Raw genomic sequence first — 21,410 nt, forward strand, 5'->3', positions numbered from 1 at the left:
GTGTCGGCCATTGAGGGGAGGGCCGTGGCCCCCACCCACGGCCTCACCGAGCCTTGCTCCCCCGGTCAGACACTTCCTTCCTCGCCTCGTGGCCTCCCACCCTGGGGGACGAGAGTGACACTGGAAGCCCGCGGCGCGGCCCGAGGCTGCACCCCCTGCGGGTCTCCTCCCTCCCGAGCAGCCCCTCCCGCTGGTCCTCAGCCCTTTGGTGTGACAGTTGAGCCGCGAAGTCACAGATCTGAGGGGACCCGGGTCACACAGGCCCGGCTTCTGGCCGTGGCTGCCGCGGACTCGCCCTGGACTTTATTTATTTATTTATTTATTTATTTATTTTCCGGTACGCGGGCCTCTCACTGTCGCGGCCTCTCCCGTTGCGGAGCACAGGCTCCGGACGCGCAGGCGCAGCGGCCATGGCTCACGGGCCCAGCCGCTCCGCGGCACGTGGGATCTTCCCGGACCGGGGTGCGAACCCGCGTCCCCCGCATCGGCAGGCGGACTCTCAACCGCTGCGCCACCAGGCAAGCCCCCCCCCGGACTTTAAAAAGGAGCCCAGGGGAGGCTGCCAGCCTCACCCCGAGGATGCGAGGCCCGGCCCGGCCACCGTACACGGTAAACCCAGTTTGTGGGTGAGGAAGCTGGGGTTCGGAGGACCCCGTGCAGCTGGGTCTTAGGGTGGGGCGTGGACGGCCTGCAGCCGCGGGTGGGGTGAATGTTGGGAGGGGACCTGAGGCCAGCCCCCTACCCCGGGCCCAAGCAGGGGTTGTTGATGAGGCTGGAGTAGGCACAGGATAAGCTCTGTTTCAGCATCTCACACAAAACAGCACGAAATGGATTTCTAGAGGGCAAGGGGCCGCCTCGGGAGACCAACAGAGGACGAGGTTCTAGGGGTCAGGGCTGGGGCCGCGGTGTAGACGTGTGGATTACTCACCCTCTGGAACAACCGGGCAGGCCTGAGAGGGGCCGAGACGCTGGGTACTGGGGGCGGGGTGTGTGTGTGGCGGGGCGCTGCATCCGCGGGGAGGGGTCTGTGGGCCCTGGAGTCGGTCGGGTTACAGTGTCGGGGTTAGAGGACGTGGTGCTCGGGTGCGAACCGTGCTAGAGTTCAGGTCCGGAGGTGACTGGCTTCCCGGCTGTGTGACGGGAGCCCGGGGCTGGGGGTTGGAAGGCCTGGCCCCCACTACGCAGCCTCCTCTCTCTCTCTCTCGGGCACAGTGACCGGGCTGGACGGGCTTCCATCCTATATGATCCTCTCGGAGGTACGTACGGAGCTGTGGCCAGGGGAGGCCAGGCCCTGGGCGGGGTGCTGGATTCTGGCCGGGAACGTGGGAGGTCGCCGGGCCTGGGTAGGCCCTGCTCTCTGAGCCCCCCGAGCCCACGGTGTTCCTGGCTGCCCCAAGCACAGCCTGAACCGTGACCACGGGCCCTGCCCAGCCTGCCGGAGGGTATTCCTTCCTGTTTGCAAAGCTACACAAATTGAGCGTCTCACATTTCTGGAGTCAGCAGCCCAAAGTCAGTCTCACTGGGCTGAAAGGTAAGGCGTCGCCGGGCTGCTCCCTCTGGAGGCTCTAAGCGAGAGCCTGTTTCCTGCCCGCCTGGGCTCGGGGGCCCCTCCTGCTCACAGCCGGCATCCTCCCTTCTCTGGCCCGCTGACCCTGATGCTCACGCCTTTGTCTCCTAAGGACCTGTGTGGTTAAGTGGGGCCCCCGTGGACGATCCAGGAGAATCTCCCCGACTCAAGCTCCTTATTTAATCAGATTTGCCAAGTCCCTTTTGCCTAGAAGGTGACATAGTCCCATTTTCATTAGGACATGACATTATGGTTTTTTGGGGGGGCGGGTGGTGCACTGTTCAGCCGACCGCAGGGAATTCTGTGCCTCTCCAGGCCACAGACCCTGATTCTGGCTCTGTGTCTGGGGAGGCGCATCTGTGCCAGACTCGGCCTCATGGCCCCAGGGACGGCTCCTGTCCGCAGGCAGGATGGGAGGGGATTGACCTGGCCCCTGAGCAGATGAGCTCTGAGGTGGGGGGACCTTTTGAGGACAATTTTAAGCAAGCGCATGGACAGGCTGCAGAGGCACTGGGACAGAGAGAGGGGTCTTGGGGCTGCGAATTCCAGCGGGGGCCCTCACAGCTGGGTGTGGGCAGCCTGCAGCCGGAGGTCGCGGGCCTGCGGGTGGGCTCCGGGGCCTCTGCGCCCACCCCACACAGAGGAGCAGGTGCCAGAGCAACAGGGCCTAACAGCCCCATGTTTGAAGGCCACCTCTGGGCGGAGAGCAGGAGAGGCCCGGGAGAGGTGGGTGGGCGTGAGGGCACGGGCTTCCTTCCCTCTGTGGCTGAGCGGGGCTGCAGGCCCGTGTGGGTCTGAGGGTGGAGTCAGGACACGGGGGCCTGGACGGGGGTCCCCGTGATGCCTGAGGATGAATCCAGCCCCGCCGAGGCCGCGGTTCCTTGTGGTCCCTGCGGAGGGGAGTGTCCGCCGGGAGGGTCCCAGTCACCATGTCTGTCTGAGGTCATCTGCTCGCCTACTTTTTAGGTTGTCTTGCCCCTATTTCACTCTTCTATTTGTCAATCTGTTCTCTTTGTTTTTCCTTTTCAAAAAGCGGGATAATCCACGCAGACGATTCATTTTGGTTTTGCACATATTAAGGCTTTGTATGAAAGTTATTGCATAAGTTCTAAACCTAATAAACCAACTCAATAAACTCCCACAGACTCATCCCCGGCCCCTAGACTCCTCTTATCCCCAGCTGCTCCTCTGGTTTCCATCCCAGCCCCTCCACCTGGAATCCTGCGCCCCGCCCCCCCCATATAACCTCCCAGACCCCGTTCTCTCTCCCTGGCAGCCTTCTTGCATGGAGGTTTCCCAAAGGTGACCTGACCAAAGCCAAATCAGAGCAGCTTCTGCTGGCCCAGAGGGAGGGGCCTCTACCCCTCCCTCCATGGCACTTGGGTATGTCCCCTGAGGACGCCCCTGTCCACGAGCTCTGTCCCCACCCGACTGGCGCTTGGCGAGAGCTCGCCAGCCTCTTGCTGCTGGCAAGGCCTCTCCTGGCCTCCGAGAGGGGTCAGCGTCCTGCTTGCCCTGCCCCAGCCTGGGCTCCCGGCCCATGAGTTGACCAACAATAATAGCCACTGGATTAACATAGCAGGCATTGTCTTCCTCTGACCACAGCGTGGGTATTAGGTGTTCATCCATCACCCTAAAAATAGCCAGTAAACAGGTGCAGCCCCTGCACACCAGCCCCCTGGATGCTGTTGGCATACGTGGCTGGTGACAGAGGGTGGGTCAGGGGAGAGAGGGAGTTAGTTTCACCAGGTTCCAGGCACGGGGTGTGGGGCGCCGTTTGGAACCTGGGAAACCCATCAGGAGAGGGTGCAGAGCTTCTGTGGACCCTCAGACGCCACGAGCTTGAAGGTCAGCTCAGCCCCAGGACCCTCACTGGACCCCCTCAGCACTGTTTACCTCCAGGTCCGGGCGTCTCCCGGGTGCACGTGTACCAGAGCCTCAGAAGATGTCCGAACGTCAAGCCTTTTGCCCTCTTGGAGCCTGGGCTGCGGGACCTGGTTTCCACATTCTCTTGCGAGAGACGCAGGGCCAGCAAGACGGCCCCCCTTCCCCCGGGGCCTCCCGGGGCCCTGGCCCCATCCCTGCTCGGAGCCCCATCTCGTCTGCTGTCCACTCCCCCTTTCCGGGGCTGCCGTCCCCTAGGTGGTGGCCGCTGTGTGCACAGGCTCCGTGTCCTCCTGAGCCTGGCACGCGTGTGTCTCCAAGCCCGCTGGCTGCCGTGCGAGCTGCGGTGTCCCCTTCCTGAGGTGTGTGTGGGGGGGGGCGGGGGCGGGGGTGGGGGAGAGGGGAGGGGGCGGGGAGGCGGGAGGGGCTGCGTGTCTGTTCTATTTTTACCCGCCAGTTGCCGCGGGCCGGCTGTAGTTTTCAGAGCTTCCCCTCTGCTTGCCCCCCACAGTCTGCGGTCAACCACGAGGCGAGACCATCTCACCCACGGAGGCCCGGGAAGGTGAGTGTCCACCGCGCGGGCGGTGGAGCTGGGGCTCCGGACTCAGGAGCAAGCAAGGGCTCGGATGGCGAAGAAGGTGGTCTCGCCTGTGCCACCGGGTTTGTCGGTGGACGGTCCTAAGACAATTGCTGGCATTTAGTCCTGCAGGGCGGCTTCCGCCCTGCGAGGCTGTGGCTGGAGGTGAGCCGCCTGCCCGCCTGGAGCCGTGAGCAGGTTTTTCCAGGCTGCCCGGGGGGCCCCCGGGCAGAGCCTCGAGGATTGTCCAGCCGTCCCAGGAGGGAGAGGGGCGCGTGGGGGACCAGAGGGGCGGAGGGGCTGCCTTTGGAAGTGGAGGGGGAGCTTGGTGAGCGGTGCAGGGGGCGACGCCCGGGTCGCAGGAGAAGGAAGGAGCGGGGACAGGACTCGGGGGCTGGAAGGCTGCACCTACGCCCGCCGCCACCGACTGGGGAAGCCGTCCTGCCTCTTGTTCTTTGTCTTTGACAGCTCGCTTGGCGCCCTTTGCCGTCTGCACAGTGGACAGAGCAGGTGCGGGCAGAGCGCCAGCCAGCCTCCCGGCTCTGGCGCAGAAGGGGGGCTCTTGGGGGAAGGCAGGGGGCACAGCACTGGGCTGGGAGCTCGAGAGCCTGTGAGCACTTCAGTGAGGACCCGAGGCGGGTGGCGGGGGGAGGGTGGCGGGTGGCGGGTGGCGGGTGGGCTCTCTAACGGGGGGCGGGGCCGGGAGATTGTCCCCAGCAGCTGTGGGCGGGCTTTTCTGTTCAGAGCTCAGGGTGCTGGGGGGTCCGCAACCGCAGCCTTGGGAGCACAAGCCTTGTCAGCAGCCGGTCAGGGAGGACCGGGACGCCCTTGAACTGAGGTCCAAGATTGGGGGTGCGGGCAAGCAGGGGGAGGAACGCAAGCCTGCTCACACAGTCACGTACACACACTCACACATAGCCTCAGTCTCGGTCTCGCGGCCCGGCTGGCCTTCTGTCCCACCCATGGGGCCTGGGGGAGGGCAGCCCAGGGACCCCCACCTCCCACTGTGGGTCCCGTTATCTCCCTCTTGCTGCTGGGGGGCCGGGAGCGCGGCTCTCCCACCCTCCGGGCTGCCGGCTCCATTCTGAGTTCTCATCCTGTCTCTGCTCGTCTCCCAGGGGGCCTGTCGAGGGGTCCCGTCTGGTGGGTGTCAGCGCAAGGCTGGGACCCCTTGGCCTGGTGGGTGTCAGCGGGCAGGCCGGGGGCGGGTCCGGAGGGTCCTCAGCAGGACGCCTGGCCTGGCCGGGCAAGTAGTGGCTGTCTAGGGGGTGTGGACACGGCCAGAAGCCCCCCCCCCGCCCCAGGACGAGCACGTCCCTCCTCAGTGACATCTGTGCCCCCGGGGACCGTGCTGCGGGGGGCCTGGTGACGGAGGATGGGCCCGGGGTGGGGAGGGCTCTTCCCCAGCTACCCTTCCTCTCTGGACCTCCTCGGTGTCTTCAGAGGAGTGCGGCCCTAGAATAAACAGCTGGCGATAAAATCTCATTGCAGCCAAGCATCTCGGGAATGTGTGGACTGTTTCTACTCCCCTCTGTGCCCCAGGGTGACAGCTGAAGCTCTGGTCACACTCCCTCCACCCGGGCCTCGCCCTCCCCCCACCCCCAGGCAGCGGCAGATGGGGCGTGGTTAAGGCTTTCGGATGGGAGATTGGGGGGGTGGCTGAGCCCCACCCAGGCTTCCGGGCACTAGGGGAAAGGGTGGCATCGAGGCAGAGGCGGAGGCGGCTCTGGAGGAGGTGACGGTGGTCACTTTGCACGTCTCCTTTAGGGTCAGCCTGACCCTACCCACACCAGGCTCTGGACCAGATCCAAACTCCTGGCCCTGTGCTCAGCCTTCCCCTGGCCCCATCCCCTCCCTGATCCTTCGCTTCATAACCCAGCTCGGGGCTCCCGGCCTGCACACCGGCTCCCACCCCAGCCGTGCCCCTCCCGCCCCGTGTCGTTGGCCGGTGCCCACCCCCTGCACTGGAATGCTCTCTGTCCAGCCCGGGCCGGCGGGGGCGGGGGTCAGGCCTGGCCGTGGAGCATCCCCCTCTACGGCTCGAGGACCCCCTCCTCGGCCTGAGCCCCAGACTCTCGGGCTAAAAGGGGCCCCAGGGTCACAGGTCAGGGGGCTTCGTACCGTGCTCCACGGGCAGAGGACCTCACGGAGGGGCACGGGGGTCCTGGGCTAACGCCCCTTCCACCAGCGCCAGCCGCCCTATTGATTGGACTTGCTTTGAACAAAGGGTTCAAGAACCACATATTAAATGGAAAACAAGTTCTCTAACCCCTGCTTTTGCAGAGGGAAAAGCTGGCCCGGAGAGCCTTAGGGTGAAGGCCAGAGGGGGACACAGGGATTTGCCCTGACTCCTGGCCTGACCCCCCGCAGGGCCCCTCACGGACCTGTCCCAGCCTGTCACCAGCCATGCGCACGGCGCCCCCTGGAGGTGGGCCGTGTGGCGGCTGCCTGCGGCCCGGGCTCGCGATTCCAGACCCTGCCCTGAGACCTCCACGGCCACCCCTGCCCACAGGACAGCCTGTCTCACCCTGTCATTCGAGGCCCCGTGAGCGAGCACCCGCACCCCAGCTCCAGACGCGTTTTCTGCGCGTCCCACTCGGTTCCCCACAGGTGTCGGCAAACGTTTTCTGGAAAGGGCCAGATAGGAAATATTTTAGGCTTTGCAGGTTACGTAAGGTTCTGACGCATATTCTTCTTTGCTTTACAGTCGTTTAAGCAAACAGTCCAGTCCCGGCCTGTGGGCTGTAGTTTGCAGATCCTGGTCCTACACACCTGCCCAGCAGGACCACTTTTGATTCTCATCTTGTTTCTTTGCCTCTGTAAGGTTTCTCTCCCCTGTGAATGAATGAGTAAATGATGGAGAGAAAAACGAGTAAATGGACAAGTATTTATCCCATCCTGACCCGCTGGAAGGCGATATGTCTGATTTCTCCTTTCTGCTATGGGACCTTCTCTGCCAGGCTGGGCGGCTGACACAGCCCCACGGCCCAGCCAGGTCGGGTGGGGGCAGGAGCTGTAACTCTCCCTCATCCATGGTTCCTCCTGCCCCAGGTGCCGCCCCGCCCCGCCGCCATCATGCCGGAAGTGTAAGTAGTGTTGCCTCCCGGCCCCGCCCCGCCTCCCCGCCTCCCCGCCCCGCCCCGCCCCGCCCCGCCCCGCCCTGCCCTGCGCCGCCATCATGCCGGAAGTGTAAGTAGTGTTGCCTCCCGGCCCCGCCCCGCCCCGCCCCGCCCCGCCCCGCCCCGCCCCGCCCCGCCGCGCCCCGCCGCGCCGCCCAGGAAGGCATGAACCGGCCAGCGGCCGTTGCTGCAGATTTCAGACCATCTGTTCGGTCCCTGAAGCAGTTCCCCGGGAGACCAGATCCAAAAACAGGCACAGTCCTGAGAGCCGGGGTCCCCGGGGTCCATGTGTCCTCCCAGGCTTTGAGCAGAACTGGCTCCCAGTTTGTTGCCGGAAGACCCTCTTGGCCTGTGTCTCAGAGTTTGTCTGCACTGATCACATGGACGGATCACAAGGCCCAGGCCACGATTTAATCACCCAGTAGATGAACAAGCGTTGGGGAGGTACCTACCCGCCCGGGAGGGAAGTGTTCACGGCCTAGGACCCCACCTTGAGGTTTCCATCCTCCCCAGTGTACAGTGGCGGGTGTTTCCCAAAAGGGCCTCCAGTAACCCACAGGGCCTGAGGGTTTCTATTCTATTCTGCGTCCCCCGGCACGATGTCTGCTTCCTTTCTGGTGCGCTGGCCCGCGCCCCTCCCCCAGCCCGTCCACGCGGTCTGCTGTCGCGTGGACGCTCCGCCTCGTTCCCACTCACTCTGTCTTCTGCTCTCCCCCCGCCCCCCGCCCACCCTGGCCTTCCTGTGACGGATGCCTGCAGCGAGGTGAGTAAGACCGGGGGTGTCGCTGTGCTGGCAGACGTTAGAGCGCTGACGGCAGGGTGGGCATTTGAGGAGAGAGAGCTTGGGTCAAGGCCTGGGGAGGGTGCTCGGTGGCTGAGCAAATTCCCTGGAGAATATAAACCTTGGGGGAAGATTCTGGACGTGGGGCTCCTCAAGGTCCGGGGAGGGGGCGCCCCAGTGCGTCACGTCCCTGGAAGGTGGTCCTGGGGCTGGGACCAGACAGAGGCGGTGTGGCCCTGCACCCCTGCTGACCACAGAGCCGTTCTCCCTCGCCGGGTCTGAGAAGCGCGTCCAGCTCAGGGGGCCGTCCTGTCCTTGCAGATCTACATTGGAAAGGTGGGAGGGGATCATCCTCGGGTTATTCCAGCCCCGCCCACCACCGGACACTGAGGGAGGACCAAGAGGATCCTTGCCCTCCCCTCGGGTCTTAGACAGCCCTGCCCCCGACACAGCCCAGGTCTGTTTAGGCTGCTGAGGACACACACAGCCTGTGTCCCGCCCCGCCCGGCCCGCCTGCCCGGGGTGGGGACTGCAGCTGGGGAACTGTGGACTCAGGGCTGCCAGGCTGGGAGTTAGCAGCAGGGATGGCGGGACACTCAGCAGAGATTCTGTTTTTCCATAGTCGAGTGAACCTCTGAGTTTCACTGAGGCTCATATGGAAGTGAGTCCCAGGTGCCTGATGGAAAACGAGGTGGCCAAAATCTCCCCCGGTGGTGGGGAGACGGTGAGACATTTCTGTGGGTACATGACAGTGTAAACCCCGGCTGGTGATGCTCATAGCAACAGGCCATTTCCTCGCAACCACGTGGACAGGACACACAGCAAAACCCTAGGCTTTCGGAGAGGAAAAGACACAGCTCCCTGAATAGCTGCATTAGAAGCACGTCCCAGGCACGGAAGCCCCTTCACTTTCTCCAGGGACGGCTCCAAGCCGACTGCTTCTACTTTACACACAAGAATAGCAAACCCCGGCCTTCCCTGGGGGCGCAGTGGTTGAGGGTCTGCCTGCCGATGCAGGGGACGCGGGTTCGTGCCCCGGTCCGGGAGGATCCCACGTGCCGAGGAGCGGCTGGGCCCGTGAGCCGTGGCCGCTGAGCCTGCGCGTCCGGAGCCTGTGCTCCGCAATGGGAGAGGCCACGACAGTGAGAGGCCCGCGTACCGGAAAAAAAAAAAAAAAAAAAGAATAATAGCAAAGCCAAGCTGTGGCCAGGGCTCAGCAGAGTAGCTGCAGTTGCGGAGTGGGGTGGGGGCGGTCACCAGTAGCACGAGAAGTGACCGCCTGTGTCCAGGAGGAGACAGGAGCCCTCGGAGATAGGGATGGAGCAGTCCCCCTGTCGCTTCCCTGGGGGACACCGCCACAGGGCCAAGACCTATTAGGATGTATCTAGTCAGCAAGAGGTGTCAAGCATTTTTAATAAGAAGAGAAAATATTGTTTTCATAACTGAGAGCAATTTATATGGATTGTGTTGACATCAAGAAAAGTTTTGACGTCTAAAGAGATGAGCTTCTTTACTGAGGGAGCTCACGGCTTACTTCTCTGACGTGAGCCAGCATTGCCCCAGAACGCCAGGCGGCACGCCTCATGCGCGCTGCTCGAAGCTGCTGCTCACCCATGATCTCATTCTGTCTGTAGCTCCTCTGTGGACCGGGTAAGGTGGGTGTAGCATCCTGACTCACAGATGAGGAAGGGGGTGCCCAGACCCCGTGACCCACACAGTGTCTTGCAGGATTCAGCCCCTCGGTCAGGGAGCTGAGTCTCTAATCTGAGGGGTGCGATCACAAGATGAGCTTTTAAGGGACCCTGAGGCGAGGATTCTGGGTAAGGATGGTGACAGGCTGGCGCTCATCCCGGCCTGGTCCAGATTTCCGGTTCTGCAGCCCCCACCTCACCCGCCTCTCCTCCTCTTTCTCCTCAGAGAAAACCCAAGATTACTGCCTCCCGCAAACTCCTGCTGAAGGTGAGCGGGGTCCTGGCTCTGGGGAGGTGTCCGGGGAGACAGAGGGGTGCAGTGAACCTCTGGGGGGGAGGGTCGTGGGAGGTCAAAGAGGAGGGAGACCAGAGTGGGGAGGAGGTGGAGGATGAGGAGAAGGGATGGAGGAGGAGGAGGGGGCGGAGGAGGAGGTGATGGAGGAGGAGGAGGGGATGGAGGAGGGGATGGAGGAGGGGATGGAGGAGGGGATGGAGGAGGGGATGGAGGAGGAGGAGGGGATGGAGGAGGGGATGGAGGAGGGGATGGAGGAGGAGGGGATGGAGGAGGAGGGGGCGGAGGAGGGGGAGGGGGTGGAGGGAGTCTGGCCCAGCCCGGAGCCCGTGGTCAGCCTGTGGGAACCGGAATTCTGGTCCTGGCACCCAGCCGGGGCTTGGCACGAGGCGGGACCGACTTCAGGGTGGGACCCCTGGTGGGGCCAGAGGGCATGCTTTATTCTGGTAAGAGAGTCTCTCTTAGGAGCTCGGGGCCCCAAAAGATGAGAAGTGGTAAGAGGCAGGCTGAAGGACAGTGAGGTCCGGGGTCAAGAGCACGTGCTCGTGTGTGGCCCCCGGGCTTTGGTCTCACGTGGCCGCGCGCACACTCCCACTCTTGGCGGCCGCCTTGTTCCCAGGCGCCCAGGGCTGCCTGGTCTGGGCCTCCTCCGGGCGGAGCTCGCAGTCGGGGCCCGCCTTCCCTTCGTGCCCCGATGCCAGGTGGGGGACGAGGGGCCCCGCTCAGTGCACTCTGTCCTGCGCAGAGCCTGATGCTGGCCAAGGCCAAGGAGTGCTGGGAGCAGGAACTCGAGGACCGAGAGGCTGAGAAGAAGTGCTACCTGGCCGAGCGCATCCCGGCGCTGCAGACCCGAGGCCTGTCCCTCAGCGCCCTGCAGGTGCGCGTGGTGGGGGGGCCCCCGACGGGACCGCCGGACCCGCTGCAGGAGCTCTAACTGGCCGGCTCAAAGCTCCGTCCTTTACAAGTGGCTCCTCCCTTACCTGGTCCCTTTAGTCTCACAGCCCCGTGTGGCGGGGTCGGGCTGGGGTGGGGCGTTGGGTCCCGTTTTACAGGCGGGAAGGGAGCCTCAGCAGGGAGAAGGGGCTTGCTTGGGGGAGGTGGGTGCTGAGCAGCGGACAGGGCGTGTGTCAGACCCGCGTGACAGCACAGAGCGGGGAGCTGGGCAACGTTTGGGGGGGCCCGTTTCTCCAGACTTGCCCGTCCGTCCCCTGCAAACAGGCCTTTAATGTTTTTATAACATTGGTAAGAGTTTAAACACCAGTGACAGCAGAGTGAAGGAGGGACTGGAAGGAAACACAGATCTCCTTTGACTCACGAGGGGGTTACGTCCCAAGAAGCCCGTCGTCAGGTGACACTATCGTAGGTCCAAAGTGCACCGTCTACGCCTCACCTGGCGCACATCACAGCGCACCTGGCCCAGCTTAACCGTGTGGGGACCACTCGCGGTAGCTGAGAGTTGGGCGAGATCAACTGACACAGAGCCTGTTTTCTAATAAAGAGCCGAGGAGCTCATGCGATTCACTGACGATGAAAAAGCAGACGGTTGTCTGGTACAGAATGGTTTTAAGTGTGTCGCTGGTCACCCCCGTGGGCGCGGGGCTGCCCGGGAGCTGGGGCTGCAGTGCCCAGCACGGAACATCACTAGCCTGCGAAGGATTAAAATTCAAAATTCCAAGTATGGTGTCTACTGAATCTGTATTGCTTTCGCACCATCATAAAGGCAAAAAAATCATAAGCTGAACCATCGTTAAGTCAGGGACCATTTTTTTTTTTTTTTTTTTTTTTTTTTCCGGTATGCGGGCCTCTCACTGTTGTGGCCTCTCCCATTGCGGAGCACAGGCTCCGGACGCACAGGCTCAGCAGCCATGGCTCACGGGCTTAGTCGCTCCGCGGCATGTGGGATCTTCCCGGACCAGGGCACGAACCCGTGTCTCCTGCATCGGCAGGCGGATTCTCAACCACTGCGCCACCAGGGAAGCCCAGGGACCATTTTTTAAAAAAGATATTTATTTACTTATTTTGGCCGTGCCAGGTCTTAGTTGTGGCACGCAGACTTCTTAGTTGTGGCGTGCAGACTTCTTAGTTGTGGCACGCAGACTTCTTAGTTGTGGCACGCAGACTTCTTAGTTGTGGCGTGCGGGATCTAGTTCCCCGACCAGGGATGGAACCCGGGCCCCCTGCACTGGGAGCTCGGAGTCTTACCCACTGGACCACCAGGAAAGTCCCATCATTTGTAGACCAACATGTCACCAATGGTTACCTCCGGGAGGAAACCTATGTTATTACTGCCTGGTGGTAATAATTCCTATTTTATTATTAATTAAATAATAATTATTATTATCACTAATTATTCCTCTTTTATTATTATTATTATTAGTAGTAGTAGTATTTTTTTTTGTTTGTTTAGGCTGCACCGTGTGGCATGCGGGATCTTAGCTCCATCGAACCTGTGTCCCCTGTATTGGGAGCACAGAGTCTTAATCACTGGACCGCTAGGGAAGTCCCCTTATTTTATTATTTTTGCTTAATATATAATTTTCAAAATTTCTACAATTAACTTACATTCCTTTTATCATAAGAAAACTTTTTAGCGATAAATACATTCAGAAAGGAAAACAGAGGACTTCCACCCAGAGCGAAGGGGTCCATCAGCCCCTTTCGTAGCTCAGGTCTTGCCGAGGTGGAGGAGGGGCCGGGCACCCGGCTGGGAGGTGGAAAAGGGGGGCTGGGGGCTGAGCGGCTCCCTCATCTCCCTTCCCGACTCCCCGGCTTCCCCAGGACCTGTGCCGGGACCTGCACGCCAAGGTGGAGGTGGTGGACGAGGAGAGATACGACATTGAGGCCAAGTGCCTGCACAACACCAGGGAGGTGAGCCGGGGCCGGGGGGTGGCAGGGGCACAGCTGGAGCCGGCTGGCTGGGTGGGACAGGGTGGTATGTGGGGAGGTGGGCGCAGCCGGTGCAGCTCAGGTGGGTGGCGGGTGACGTCTGGGGGTGTCGGGTGGGCATTGACGCGGCAGTTGTGGGCCACGCCCCCCTCCCACTGCCGGGTCTGGGGAGTCGCACTTAGGAAGCTCTGGTCCCTGCCCTCCACCCTCCAGGGCTGGAGTTGGGCAGAGAGAAGGGGACGCTTTTCACACAGCTGAAAAGCACAGACTTCCTCCAACCTATAAGGTGGGCTCTTCAGTGGAAGGGAAGCCACCCCTTTTATTCACCCCCACAAATAATCACGGCCTGTTAAGAACAGCTTACCTTTCAAATGGCTTCCACGTGCATCGTCCCTTTGATCCTCCCTGCTCGCCTGTGGATGAAGTGGGTGTTCTTATGTGCACCTGACAGATGAGGACACTGAGGTTCAGAGAGGCTGAGAAACTCGGCCCCAGTCACACAGCGGTGGACCTGGGATGGGCCTGGCCTCTGCCCCTGACTCCAGTCACTCAGCACTCCCCCGGCGTGGGGCGCGGGGCGCGGGGCGTCAGATCCACCCAGACCCAGCGCTGGTGCGGTGGGCAGGATGCCGGGGACAGGGCTCCTGCTGCTGGCGTGGGCACCTGTTCCAGCAGAGGGGTGGGGAGGGACCGGAGCCCCTTCCCTCCTTCCCACTTCTCCCCAGCAGGAATGACGGTCTGTGGGTTCACGGATCCCCCCAGAATTTCCTCCTGAGGTTGCACCCTGGAAGTCCCCCGGGGGGCTCGGACACGGGGCTTATCCATCCTGCTGGACCAGGGCTGTGCCCTCAATGAGCTGCTCTGAAAGCTCACTGGGAAGGGACTGGTTAGAAGCGGGACTAAGAGGAAGTGGCCCGTCCCACTGCAAACAGGGCTTCCGAATGTCACTTCTGCCTCTTCCCTCCTTGGCCGCCACGGCCCACGGAGTTCCCTCTCCGGGCCCCACTCACCCCCGCACCAACAGAATAGGATAGAACAGAGGTGGCCATTTGCAAGGTGACAGACAGTGGGTCTGGGCGTCCCCGAGGGCCTGGCTGGGGCCCGGAGCCCTGAGCTGGCCCCTCCCTGCAGATCAAGGACCTGAAGCTCAAGGTGCTGGACCTGCGCGGGAAGTTCAAGCGCCCCCCCCTGCGGCGCGTCCGCGTCTCGGCCGACGCCATGCTGCGCGCCCTGCTGGGCTCCAAGCACAAGGTGTCCATGGACCTGCGCGCCAACCTCAAGTCTGTGAAGAAGGAGGACACGGAGAAGGTGAGCCCCCGACCCCACCCGACGCGGCCTCGGCCAGCCCTGCAGCCCCCGCAGGAGCCCCGCCAGCTGGCAGAGCGTTCCGGGACCCCTGGGAGACCAGGGGAGGCCTCACTACCCTGTTGTGGGAGAACGAGGGCTGGGACGCCCCACCTCTCCGGGGAGGCTGACTTCCCACCGCCCAGCTGCTCCCGCGCAGGGAGGGCCTGGCGCTAAGGGCCCCCCGTGTGGCCGCCCACAGGAGCGGCCCGTGGAGGTGGGCGACTGGAGGAAGAACGTGGAGGCCATGTCCGGGATGGAGGGCCGCAAGAAGATGTTTGACGCGGCCAAGTCCCCGACCGCCCAGTAGAGGTGGGTGGAGCCGGCCCCCCGCTCCCAGGCCCCGGTCTGCGGGGCGGCGGGGACCCCAGGACAGCGGCCGGCGCGCTGGGCAGGGTGGGCGGGGAAGAGGAGCCCTGGGGTGGCTCAGTCCCGGCCCCCCCGAGACGGTGGGTGAATCAGTCCAGCTTCGGGGCCCCTCACCTCCTCACTTGCGGCACCGGGGTCGCATCGGCTCCGTGATCCCCCAGGTGTATCACCCGGGGCGCAGGTGACCGGGCCCTCCCAGGCCCGCCGGACCCGAGACTCTGGGGTGCGATCAGCCCCTGGGTGACTCTGATGCCAGAGCTGAGAACCCCTGGATTCCACGGCCCCCGGGGCCTTCCAGCTCTGACTTTCCCCAAGTCTAAGGCACTTTTAACTGCCTCCCGGGGACTCCTGCAAAGTGCCCAGCACTGGTCGGGGGGCTTCCATTCGGAGGAGACACGGCCACCCACCCTCCGAGGAAGCTGCTGGAGAAATGCAGCAACGTTAGGACACGTGAAGCCCTCCGTGGGCGTGCGGGGGGCACACGCAACAGGGCAGGGTCCGTCCGGTAGCCCTGTCCGGCTGAGAAGCCTCCTGGAGGGGCAGGCTCTCCGAGGATGTGATGGGGTTGCAGCCGCAGGAGGGCGTGTCAGGGGCTGCCCTGCAACCAGAGCTCAGAGGTGGGGACTAGCCACACGTGGGAGGGGCCCCATGGGGAGGAACGGTGAGGGGGTGGGGAGCTGAGGCTCGTAGGAGCCCCTGTGGTCAGCAGCCCGGCCCGGGTGCCGGGCTGAGAAGGCCTGGGAACTGAGGGCTGCCGCCTCTCTGTCCCACAGGCAGCTGGCCAAGCTGTGCTCCGGGTGCCCTGCCGGTCCCTTCCTCCAGCCCCTCCCGCCGGCCTCTCAGCACACCCCCTGCACTGCAGAGCGCCCCCCGCTCCCACACCTCCCCTCCAGCCTGAGCGCCTGCCGGGGGAACTGGGATTAACAGACACAAGAGGGGAGGAACGGCAGCGTCTGAAGACCTCGCCTGGCTGGCGGGCGGGCTCCCTGGGGCTCCTGACCGCCGTGGGGCACCCAGGCCACGGGGAGGCATGCACCCTCCACTCTGTACGTCAGGCGCCCGTGGGCGGCACAGCCTCTCTATTAAAGCCAGTGTCCCGGTCACGTCTGCAGCTCTGGCTGTAAGCGCCTGGGGGAGGGGGAGGGCAGGGAGCCCGTGAGGGAGGCTGTGCCGGGCTTCAGGCGGCAGCCGGGGTCACAGCACGGAGGGCCACCTGCCAAGGTGTCCCCGGTCCCCCTTCCACCTGGTCCGGTGGCACCACACAGCACAGCCTCACCCCCGGGGCGCTCAGCTCAGCCCGGCCGGACCTGCAGCTGTCGAGGGGCCCCTCTGTTCCCAGCCCCTGCCCTGCTGCTCTCACAGGGCCATTGCCCCGGCTCCCCTCTCCCGGGCGCCCTGGTGTACCTGAGCCTCGGGGCCGGGCACTCAGGTCGGTGCCCTGTGCAGCACCGGGCCCAGCCAGGGAGATGCCCTGCGGTTCCACCCCGGCCACCAGGCAGCTCCTTCTTCGCGCCTGCCCTGGGCTCTCCCGCTGGGTCCTGGGCCAGCCCTGTCCACCCGCATCCCCCCTCCCCGCCCTTCCTTCACACTTCTGACGGACCATGTCCCCCAGGGCTGATGCTGCCCCAAGCGGGGGCAGTCACCTGTCTGTCCTCCAGCTCAGGTCCTTTCTCCATCCCACTGACATCTGGACCACAGCCCAGTGAGGGGTGCAAGTCTGCCGGGGTGGAATGGGGGGCCTGGGGGCACCGCTCCACACACACGGAGGACGGCGGCTCCCGTGGAGCAGACACCAACGTCTGGGCCAGACAGGGCCTGGCTTTTCTGGGCAGTGCCGTGTGACTCCTGAGATATGCCTGCGAGGAAGCAGCTGGCCCCCGGCCCAGCCCTTGGCTTTTTCTGGCCGCCCGGCACCGGCCCCAGGAGAGGCTGGGCTGTGTGAAGAGCCCTCCACCTGCCTGGGAGTCGCTGTTCTACCCTCTGCTCCCAGCGCATTACCTGCCATAAATGCAGAGCCGGGAGCAAAGTACAGCACCAGGGGCCCCGGGCCGGGCTCTGGCTCCGGCCGTGCAGCCGGCCACCCCTGGAGGACCAGCAGCCCGAGATGTGTCGGGGGAAAAGCACTCTGCCTGGGTCCTTGCTGCAGACAGCTCAGTGGGCTCAAAGAAAACAACTCCTAGAAACATGGAAAGTCTCAGGCACAGACACACCCAGACACACACACGCGCACACGGCTGGAGGGCCCGGCGGAGCCGGTCCAGGCACAGGGCCTGCCTTGGGTCTCGCGCCTGGCAGCCACACACACCCCCCCTTCCCTGACCCACAGGTTGCTGCGGCCCGCCCGGGTCCTGGGTCCGCAGCGTGGCCTCCGCGCTCCGCTTCCTTTCAGCCCTGGGAGACGCTGGCCCCGAGCTGCGAAGGCACTGCTCGTTTCTGCCCCCGGCTGTTGACCCGGGGCCCAGCACACCGGGGGCCCCCACCCCGCCCCGCAAAGCCAGGCCTGCTCAGGGCCGACGCCTGGTGCAGAGAGCCCGTGGGAGGAGGGCCCTCCGGGAAAGGGCCCCAGCCCCACCCGAAGCCCTCCGGGAGGAGGCCCAGTCCCTTCTGCTTGCTGGCAGGGCCAGACCTAGCCTGCCCCCCCACCCCCGAGCAATGGAGCCCTGATGGTGACGGCCAGGGGGCTCTGTCACAGGGCCCCCTGGGGTGGCAGTGGGCGGGGCTGGCTTAGTTGTGGCCACAGCAGGGCCTGGGTGGGAGGCGTGGTCTCTGGAGAGAGAGAACCACGATTCCACCCGGTCCGCACTTAGCACGCAGGGACCCAGCCTGGACACGAGCAGAGTAGAGCCGGGAGCTGGGCCCCACTGAAGACCAGCGGCTGCAGCCCTCGCTCCGCCCCAGGCGCTGCTCCCCGCACCTGAAGTAGCTCATCAGCCTCCACGACTCCCCAGGAGAGAGGAACCACGACCGCTCCCATGTCACAGACGGCAGCAGTGAGGCACAGAGAGGCTGACACTTTCCGTGGTCGCACGGTTAGCGAACAAGGGGCCAGGGCTGAACTCAGCTGGTCTGCTAGAGCCCGGACTCTTAGTCACCGCTTAATAACATGCCTTATCAGAGTCACATCATTACGTTCTCACCAAAACCTAAGGGGTACACCCTGTTATTTCAGATGCATTGACACATGAGGAGACGGAGGTTGGGAGAGTTCAAGTCACTCACCACGAGTCACGGGCTGTGACAGCTGCAGGCTGGGGACAGGGACCTGGGCCAACCTGCCTTGGGGGTCACCCTTTTCTGGGATCAGACTTGCCTCAACAGAGCCCCACCTGTAACTTTCCAGAAGGGTTGTGGCCGGGGACCAAGGGCAATGCATACACGCCTCGGAGTTCGCCTGTCCCCAGAGAGGAGAGAACATTCAAACGAGATGCAAATGCACCCAAATGGGCAAAGGGGCCGACTTTCTCCAACAGCAGGGACGCAGACCTATAGCAGCAGCTGGGCCAGCAGCTGGAGGGGGAGCTCCTGCCTCCTGGAAGGAACGAGCAGGGCAGAACGCCACCCGCTACACCCCCGCCTGCCCCAGAGCCTCGGGAGGCCAGCCGCCCCCCAGGCCTCTATATCCACGGGGCAGGAGGCCGAGCCCACTGTCCGTCCGGGGCCCGCCTCGCAGCGGGACGGTCAGCGCAGGCCCAGGCTCAGGGCTGCAGGGACTGGAGTGTCCTGCCGAGGAGGGAGCCCGTTAAACATTAGCCCCAGTGGCCCCCCACGAGGCGAGTCAGGCTCCCCGCAGGGCTCCTGGCTGGCCGGGTTTGTTCCAGGTGGGTGACCAAGCTGCTGAAGCCTGGGACAGGCCGCTGGGACCGGTGCGGACAGCAGCCGCCTCTCCTGACCCCAGCAGGGCTCCCTCCTCAGCAACCCCAAAGCCGGCCAGCGGGGCCCTCCGCTGGAGGTGAATGGCGGCAACTCTACCCCAAGGCACACACCCCCGAGCGGGTCCCTGAGGCCACAGCTGAGCAGCGCAGCCCCCGTCCGCCCGTGGCTCTGGCGCACAGGGCGGTAGCCGGCTTCTGGAGGCCCAGAGAGGGAGACTGAGTTGCTCAAGGTCACAGGCCTAGCCAGGGGGACAGAACAGGGCCCTGGACTCCCCGTAGGTGGACAGAGCTCTGGTCTCCCGGCCAGAGGCAGTGGTCCGGGGGCCTGAGCGGCTGGCCCGCCTCTGGCCCCGGGTCGGCACCCACCTGGCTCCACCGGTTGACACGGGCTGGGTGAGCCCCACCCTTGGCTCTGGGCTCAGGGGAGAAGTATGGCCACACCTGGATGCCAGGGCAGGTTTGCCAACCCGGGAGCCCCAGGGAGGAGTGCGTGCGTGCGTGCGTGCGTGCGCGTATGCGCTCGCGGCGGTCCGTGGGAAGGGTCGAGCCCGGCGTGTGTGCCCGTGCGCCCGCGAGCGTGGTGGCTGGCTTGCCCTTCAGTGCGACGCATGCCCACGTGGCCCTCGTTTTAGAATCCTCCAGATGCGATTCTCCTGATTGGGTCTCCGTGACCCAACTTGCTACTTCCCCACCGCCCGCTGAGGAAACCGGGCTACTGCGGTGACGTTTCCATAAAGCTACATGTATTCCGGGAAAAGCGTTCCCCTTTGCTCAAGTATGCATGCCTTAATCCTATTATCTGGGTATCAAGGTACCCTGTACGTATGGGGTGGGCGCACCGGAAGTGGTAATTGTTGTCTTCTAACTTCTTACTTCAAAAAACAAAATGGTGGCAACACCATTTACGTATCCACATTTTAAAAAGAATTATTAGTTTGTGAAAAGCCAAAGCCAGGGAACCACTGCCCTGGATTCTTTAGCGTTGTGGGTCTTACCCCCCAGTCACAGTCAGGCTGTGACTTCCAACCCTGCTGGCCTGGGGCCGGGGATCCCCTGGTCTCCACTCTGGCCTCTTTGGGGAAAAAGAAGCTGCCTTATGTCCTGTGTAGACAGGGGCTCGGGGCCGGGGATTCCAGAGCCCGGTGTCTTCCTTGGGAGGGGAAGAGAGAGGGGGCTCCTCCTCACACCGGCTGGGGAGTCTTGAAACCTCCCCTTCTGGACCAGGGGATTCCCAGGGGGATAAGCCCCGCCTTCCTGGATTCTCCCCAGGGGGATAAGCCCCGCCTTCCTGGATTCTCCCCAGGGGGATAAGCCCCGCCTTCCTGGATTCTCCCCAGGGAGATAAGCCCCGCCTTCCTGGATTCTCCCCAGGGGGATAAGCCCCGCCTTCCTGGATTCTCCCCAGGGGAAGTGGCCAGCACACGCTCACAGTTATCAAACATATGCACAGAATTATACGGTGAACACCTCTGCGCCAACCACTCATTTTAAGAACTAGGGAACTGCGATTCAATATCTTGTAATTATCTATAACAGAAAATAATCTGAAAATAAGTAAGTAAATAATCATATACGTATATACGTATAACTGAATCACTTTGCTGTACACCTGAAACTAACACGATATTGTAAATCAACTATACTTCGATTTAAAAAAATAACTAGGTTATTGCAAATGCTTTTGAAGCCCCTGCGCAGCCCTCTCCCACCCTAACACTTCCCCTCCACGAAGGTAAAAGCGATCCTCAGTTTTGCGTGTTTTATCCCCCTGGTTCTCGATGCTTCTGGCTCCCAAAACAATGCATTGCATCTTTTTGTCAACCTGGCATAAATGCATGCTTGCTTTTTTTTGTTTGTTTAAATAAATTTATTTCTTGTAACTTTGCTCTGTTTAGATTATGTAGTTTTTGTTCAGTTATGAGAACAATCCTTAAAGGATGGTGGATTATTGGCTAGCTTAATGGATGGAAGAGGAAAGTGGAAAATGTAAAATGTCAGGAAACACACATTCAGAGCTAAGATAAGTTTGTTCTCTGAACCTAAACTGGCTATAATCCATTAAACACAATCTCCTCAGGAAAAAGCATGAAGATTCTACTTACTGATACATAGCGTTTCCCCATTCAAATAAAAGTAGATATACCAACTAATCTAGAAGCTAGCTGAAATACAAAGAAGAAATCCCGTCTAGAAGAATACCCCAGTTTCAAGATAAAATGCATGCATTTAAACGCGGTCCATCTGGTTGAAAGTTGGCACAAGATACTGAATTCGTCCCCAAAATAGAAAGCACAAATGGAGATTGGGGAGGAGTCTCACTTTATGATCTTGCTCTCAAATTGCTTAGCATGGACTTCCCTGGTGGCGCAGTGGTTAAGAATCCGCCTGCCAATGCAGGGGACATGGGTTCGAGCCCTGGTCGGGGAAGATCCCTCCCACATGCCGCAGAGCAACTAAGCCCGTGCGCCACAACTACTGAGCCTGCGCTCTAGGGCCCGTGAGCCACAACTACTGAGCCCACAGGCCACAACTACTGACGCCCGTGCGCCTAGAGCCCGTGCTCCACAACAAGAGAAGCCACCGCAATGAGAAGCCCGTGCACCGCAATGAAGAGTAGTCCCCGCTCGCTGCAACTAGAGAAAGCCCGCGCGCAGCAACGAAGACCCAGTGCAGCCGTAAATAAATACATTAAAAAAACATTGCTTAGCACTCCTCCACTTGCGAATACACTTGAGACAGTAGGTGTGGCTGCAGTTGGAGAGGACCCCGAAGCGGCGCTCGCTGGGGCTGGCTTTCTCATAGGCCACCTCCACGCAGATCCCACGCACCACGTCCTTGCTGTGCTGCTCAGCAGACGAGAGCTCCGTGTCCTTCTCATGGGCCTCGAAATGCATGCTACTGCCTTGAAGTTCATTAGAGGGGAAGATTGTAAAATTCACCCCTGTGAAAGAACGAAATGATGGAATACCACCATTTACTCACCCTTTTTCCTGTGAATAGACCTCTGGGTGGCCTCCGGAGTTTCGCT

The 21,410-nt window shown here is 62.3% G+C and overlaps 1 protein-coding gene across 3 annotated transcripts; it reads left to right on the forward strand.

Moving 5' to 3' along the window:
- Positions 1-3,880: 3,880 nt before the first annotated feature.
- TNNI1 (troponin I1, slow skeletal type) lies at positions 3,881-15,613 on the forward strand. Of its 3 annotated transcripts, XM_067027081.1 has the most exons (9): positions 3,930-4,013; positions 4,497-4,538; positions 7,080-7,118; positions 9,846-9,887; positions 10,657-10,788; positions 12,690-12,779; positions 13,929-14,105; positions 14,344-14,453; positions 15,284-15,613. In XM_067027081.1, exons 5-8 carry the CDS (start codon positions 10,663-10,665, stop codon positions 14,449-14,451), a joined length of 501 nt encoding a protein of 166 aa, XP_066883182.1. In that variant the 5' UTR covers positions 3,930-4,013; positions 4,497-4,538; positions 7,080-7,118; positions 9,846-9,887; positions 10,657-10,662; the 3' UTR covers positions 14,452-14,453; positions 15,284-15,613. The 3 variants fall into 3 exon arrangements, with proteins under 3 accessions (XP_066883175.1, XP_066883182.1, XP_058915518.1); XM_067027074.1 differs by lacking the exon at positions 4,497-4,538 and having other exon boundaries at positions 3,881-4,013; XM_059059535.2 differs by lacking the exons at positions 3,930-4,013; positions 4,497-4,538; positions 7,080-7,118 and having other exon boundaries at positions 9,783-9,887.
- The last annotated feature ends 5,797 nt before the right edge of the window (positions 15,614-21,410 follow it).

This window comes from Kogia breviceps, chromosome 1, assembly GCF_026419965.1.
Source record: "Kogia breviceps isolate mKogBre1 chromosome 1, mKogBre1 haplotype 1, whole genome shotgun sequence".
NCBI lineage: Eukaryota > Metazoa > Chordata > Mammalia > Artiodactyla > Physeteridae > Kogia > Kogia breviceps.